Genomic DNA, 6,130 nt, shown 5'->3' with positions numbered 1-6,130 from the left:
CTGGCGAGCGCAAGGGCCGCCGGGAAGACCCCTGAGGAGCCGCGCTGCCGGGCCGGCTGAGGCGGTGGCTCAGAGAGGGGCCTCCGCGGGTCTGGCTCGTTGAAGCGGGGGGCTTCGTAACGACCTCGAGCGAGAGGCGGAGAAAACCCCAAGGGGGAGCGCGTGCACCCCGAGAGCTTTTAGACGCCGCCTTCCCCCGGGCCGGATTCCGCCGGATCCACCCGGCCGGGCCTCTCGAGGCGCTTCCGGGAGCCGTGTGCAGCGAGTGCGCCTGCGCCCCGACCGCTCCGCGCGCCTAGCTGCTGTCCTCCCGCTGGCCGCCGGCCCCGCGGCGGTTCGTGCGGAGCTTTCCTGCCTGGCGTGTCGGCCCGGAGCGCCGTGAGTGGCCGGCGGCATGTCGCGGCGGCGGCACAGCGACGAGAACGACGGTGAGTGGTGCCGGCCTCGCCTCTCTAGGTGTGGGGGCTCGGGCTCCCGGGGAATGTTCGTTCGGGGGGCGGGGGCGGGGGCGGGAGGCGCGTGGGGTGGCCGTCCGCAAAGCGCTCCCCCAATTGTTGTTTTTCCGTGAGGCAGACGTTCGGTTTCTAGGGGACTCTCGCGGGTTTGAGTCCTGCTCCCCCGCGCCAGGGTCGGCCCGCTAGTGCGCCGGCGCCCTTTGGGGTCCGGTGGTCCCGGGGTTTGGTTTAAAGCTCCCCCGTAAAGAGCTCTTTATGGGAACGGAGGGAACAAAGCCGCGACGTAGAGTTGGGGTTCCTGCATCCCCGCACCGGCCCTGGGACCTGACGAAAGAGCAGGAAAGGAATTGGTGCTAATCCACACGCGAGAGACACGTGGTGTTAGGGCTGGCCAGTTGGCCCGTGTCCCTCGTGTAGTCGACAGTGCTGGGAACTCATCTGAAGGCCGGGGTACCCCTGTCGTTTCCGACTGGAGACCGCACTGTTGGCATCACAAAAATGAAATGGGCGTGCTTGTGTGACATGCACACTTGACCCTGGGCCAGCAACACACACGCGCGAAGGTTGAGGAATCCTGGTATTGCTAATTTCACGCATCTATCCTAGTGGCCGGGCTTTCCGGACTTTGGAACTCAGGGTTTAGGTTCAAAGCAGACTCGATCTTCTGTGATCTCGTCCAGATTGTATCACCTTCCAGAAGATTCCTCCGTACTAGGAAAGTACTGATGCTTACTACTTGTGGGTTTTGTGTTAACTGACATCGTACACGTGGCCAGAATTTCGCAGGAGGATATTTGCCGATTTTATCCTTGGTTAATGCTGGAGAGATGAGAGATGCTGGCAGATGCTAAGAAGATGGGGGAGGGGAAACAAGAAAGCTTGGCTGAATAGTTTCTTCAGGAAAGTTTGTGTCTTCTTGGATGTTGACAAACTCCCACCCCTGTCACCCGTGTTTCATTGTAGCAGGCAAACGTCAGATTTGTACCAGGGCATGACCTGGGAGGGGTTTCTAGTCTGACTTCTCTGACTTCCAAGGATCTGGAGACCAAGGAGTTAGCATAGTCCTTAGACAAGTCCAGCACTTTGTGTCCCATAGATAAACTCGGCTCTGACACAGGAGGCTCCGTGTAGTCTGCGCAGGACACAGAAACCACACTTTCAGGGCATCACAATAGGCTAGTCCAAACCAATGCATAAAATCATTGCTGAACTTTAGAGAATTTGAATCTTTTCTCCCCTTTTCCTTTGCTCTTCTGTGCTTTCTGAGTCCTCCTGCCTAGGGCATCCCTAAGGGAGGAGAGGAAGAAGGATGAGGGAAGAAGTGTCACCAGAGGGCAGTCTGTTCAACTGGAGTGTAAACATGGAGGAAGATACTTCGATTATTGGGAAGCTTGCTTTGCTTCTTTGGAGTTAGCTTTTTCACACCTAGGTCCTTCTGGTTCTTGCTCAGGAACCTTATCCGGACTAAGTAGACGCAGCTGAGCAGTGAGCCTTCCTGGAATGTGAGCCAACAATTGTCCTGCCTTTCTGTGCTTGACTGAATACAGTTGGCGCTCCATATGCTTGAGTTCACCATTCGGGAGTTCAACCAATGGTGGGAAGTATTTGGGAGTAGTCGGGTCACTTCAGAACATATCCAGACTGTTTTTCTTGTAGTTCTCTAAACAGTGTTGCAGTGTTTACGTCATGAGTGCAATACATTAGTAGCATTTAGATTGTATATGTAGAGGTAGTTGGAGGTGATTGAGAAAGTGCGTAAATTTTGTGAGAATTTTATGACATTTTAAGAAACATGAGCATGAGTGGGTTTGGGTATGGGTACAGGGCTTGAAACCTGCTACCAACCTTTACTCACTGCAACCTCCTAATTGCAGCATAGCAGTGGATAATATAAAAGGGAAAGCTCCCCTTCTGTGGGAAGACAAGTAAAGTGCAATGTATCACATAGTAGCAAGTGCTGTGGGAAAAAGTGAAGTAAGGTGAAGGGGATGAGGCTGCCTTGGTGGAAGAGTTACTGTTTCTGTAGTTTGGGCAGAAAAGGCCTTTGACGGTGGCAGGAGGCAGTAGAGCAAGCCACATAACTATAACCCTGTGAGGAAAAGCATTGACCCACAGCTGCATGCCAAGACCCACCATGGCATTCTTGTCATGGTCACAAAACAGCAGAGGCTCGTGTTGCCCGATCAGATGGAGTAGGAGGGAAGTGGTAGGAGGTTTTATCAGTACACGGACAGGAGTAGTGCAGCGTCCCGTGCACAGTTGTCTGTGCTCAGCAGAGATTCAGAGCGATGGGCTTTAAGAGATTGTTGTGGTGCTGAGGATGCAGCTGCCACTTAGAACACAGGCATCCCAGATTGGGGCATTCCAGTCCTGGCTTCTCACTTTTTCTTCTTCTTTAACTTTTCTTTGTATTTGAAAGACAGATTGACACAGAGGTTTTCCATCTGCTTAGGTGATTCCCCAAAAATGGCCACAGTGGCTGGAACTGAGCCAATCTGGAGCCAGGAGCTTCTGGGGCTGCCACATGGGTGCAGGGACCCAAGGACTTGAACCACCCTCTTCTGCCTACTCAGGTTGTGAGCAGGGAGCTGGTTCAGAAGTGCAGCAGGCAGAACTTGAACCAGTGCCCATAGCGGATGCTGGTGCTGCGGGCAGATAAATAGCTGGTTGAGCAGCCCTGGCGGCACAAGCGTTTTCACGCTTTGACTGATACTGGTGAAGACCAGATTGCTTTCACCCTTGCCCAGACCTGAGTATTGGCACCCATTTGGGGAGTGAACCAATGGATGGAAGATCCATGCCCTCTGCCACTACCACCTTTCAAATAAAATCCAGAACAACAAAGATTGTAACAGCAAGGTTTGTGTAAATTTGTATAGATGGAAAGAGAAGTCCTGAACAAAGTAATTCATGTAGTTGCCAGTAATTCAACTTAACTCTTGGATTCTTTTTTGAAAACGACAAACTTTTCAATGAGCGTAGAATACACATATAATAGATGTTCAATATTTTGGGGGATTTTAAAAAAATTACAGCGAAATGCTACATTTAGGCAAACAGGTTTGATGAGTTTTAGAGATGGGGGAACTTGAAGAGGAGTGAAAACTGAATGAAATGTCCCTGGCCCAGGTCTTAGCATTGTAGTGTTCGCAAGCGCTTATTACTAACCCTGGTTAAACTGCCTAGAACTAGATCTTCATGTATTAGACTGTGACTGATTTTTACTTAGCGATAGAAAAAATAGAGACTTGTTGTTGGAGGCAGAGCATAGTTTGCTTCAGAAGCAATGGATGCACTACCTCTTGTATATCTGCAGGACTCGGTGTTGTCTCCCGTTTGTGTTGCTTTTTAGAGCTGGTTTTGGTTTTCTACTTTGTGAGTAGAGCTTCTTTAGTACATCTAATTCTAATAGGGATGTAAGTGGTAGTACAGTATATCCAAATGAAAGTGGGATTGTATTATAGGAGAAAAATTTATTTACCTTTTAAGATTTATTTATTCTTGTTGCAAAGTCAGGTTTACAGAGAGAAAGAGAGACAAAGATTCTCCATCTGCTGATTCACTCCCCAAGTGGCTGCAATGGTCAGAGCTGAGCCAATCCAAAGTCAGGAGCCAGGAGCTTCCTCCAGGTCTCCCATGTAGGTGCAGGGTCCCAAGGCTTTGGGCAGTCCTTGACCACTTTCCCAGGCAAAAGCAGGCAACTGGAAGGGAAGTGGAGCAGCCGGGATTAGAACTGGCACCCATATGGGATCCTGGCACTTGCAAGGTGAGAATTTAGCCGCGAGGCTACCATGGCAGGCCCAGGAGAAAGATTATTTGGTCTATTAAAATCCTTTCCAATGAATTTTAACAGCCATCTGCTTTTTTCTGTATTAGCCAAGCTTGTCAGACTCAAGTGGTAATTTATAAATATAATTCACATTGTAAAACTTCTACCGAGTAATATAAGCATTTTGTTTGGAGAGCTACTATAGATCCATTCTCCTCAGGGTATGTGAAAACATGCTATTAATATCAAAATGTTATTCCTAAAGTGTTCTCCTTACCTCTTCTCACTGTTGAGGATGTGTCTGTACTTCCCTATGCATCAGTGTTCTCAGGGGATGGCTTCTCTCTTGTGCTGTACACAAATACAGCTTTCATTTTAGCCAAATATAAGAAAGACTCACAGTTGAGAAATATGGCTGTGCCTGTTTTCTGTCTTCCTTGAAGAATCCCACCACCTCCCTGCAGTGCTGTCTTTCTTCTCAGACTTTCCTGGGGGCCTGGGAGGGTGCCTTTAAGACTGGAGTCTGGTTACAAAATGGAACAAGCCTCCTGGATATTCAGGTTAGGAAGGCTGGGGAGGTGGAATAAGGAACTAGCGGAGTAGGTGGGCTGGAGAGCAGGGAACAGTGTGTGAGGTTGAAGAAGCACTTTGCTCTCATCCAGCTAGTAAACTTCACCTGCATCCTGTTAGCACCAGCACTGTGGTGGTTTGTTGGGAGGTGTCCTGTGCTATATGGCAGCTTCAGCTGCATGCCTGGTTCCTGCACGCTGGAGACCAGTTGTGCTCCTTCAGTTGTCATAGCTATAAGCGTCTCCACAGATTGCTGCCACCTGGCCAGTGGGAGCAAAATCTGCTGCTAGCTGAAGAGACACTGCTCCAGAGGAAGGCTGTTTTCACATGTTTTGGCTGATGGTTTATATAAACATTGCTTCAAATATGCAGTGATTATTTCCAGTGAATGGATGAGTTCTAAAAATTAAAAAACCTTTTTTATGCAAGTTGGAGCTTCAAGTGGTAGAACTGTAACAGCATCTGTGACTTAGAATTAAGATTACTGTCCGTCTGCCACACGTGTCCACTGCTTTGTAAGGCATAGCTCATCTGTCACAATGCATATTGCTCTTCCAAATTGTATTCTAGGTCAAATTTACATTGGTAATTAAGGAGTTGAGCTAGTAACTTCGTATAATACCTCTCCGATTTCCTCTAGTTAGGAAGATTGATTCTGTTCAGCTTTATTTTGTGTGATATCTGAAAATCATTCCAGTCACTGAAGAGGCTCTCAACTCTGCCAGCTTACAATAGCTTGGTGCTGTGTTCATGAGAGTCACTGTAGTTTAAACCCAAGTGTTCCAGAGAAAGTAAATGATTATAAACTGTAAAAGTAGTTGAGAGTAATACAGAGAGTTGGCTGAAGTTATTTGTAACTTACTACACCATCCTTTATCCTAGTGTAGGTTTCATTATTGATGCACATCTCAGCACATTTATAGACTCTGCCTCTGCCATCAAGTGTGCAGTCCTAATCATTTAACTGGTGGAAGCTGGAGGTTGAATTGTATTAGCAAATTAGCCTCCATTATGTAGCAACAGCATCATGTTCCATACTTAATAGTTCTTAAAAATGTGAAGCTATTATCGCATAGAATGGTTTAAGACAGTTGTGTTAATAAAATAAGAGCTCATCAGCAGTGATAGTGACAGGTATGGGCTAGAGCTCGAGATTGATTTGTAGCGTATTTTCATTCTATTTTAATTCTTTAGTAATCAAAGGAACAGATGGTTGGCAATGATTGCAGAATGGTAGATCTTTAAAAAAAATATTTTTTTAAAAAACAATTTGAAAAACAGGGAGACAAGATAGAAAGCAAACTCCTATCTACTGGTCCCCCGCTGCCCCCAGGTG

General features: G+C 47.8%; 1 protein-coding gene across 1 annotated transcript in view; it reads left to right on the top strand.

Annotated features, from left to right (window-relative positions):
* Positions 1 to 110: 110 nt before the first annotated feature.
* NCBP1 (nuclear cap binding protein subunit 1) overlaps positions 111 to 6,130 on the top strand; it is a 37,438-nt gene continuing 31,418 nt past the window's right edge. Inside the window, exon 1 of the mRNA XM_041004579.1 lies at positions 111 to 428. Within this exon, the coding sequence (XP_040860513.1) occupies positions 395 to 428 (34 nt within the window). The 5' untranslated portion in view covers positions 111 to 394. The remainder of the gene's footprint in view (positions 429 to 6,130) is intronic.

Source organism: Ochotona curzoniae, unplaced genomic scaffold (genome assembly GCF_017591425.1).
Source record: "Ochotona curzoniae isolate NIBS_2020 unplaced genomic scaffold, NIBS_Ocur_1.0 scaffold_3208, whole genome shotgun sequence".
Classification (NCBI taxonomy): Eukaryota; Metazoa; Chordata; class Mammalia; order Lagomorpha; family Ochotonidae; genus Ochotona; species Ochotona curzoniae.
Note: the sequence above shows the minus strand (reverse complement) of the source record. Positions and strands in the feature narration are given on the sequence as shown.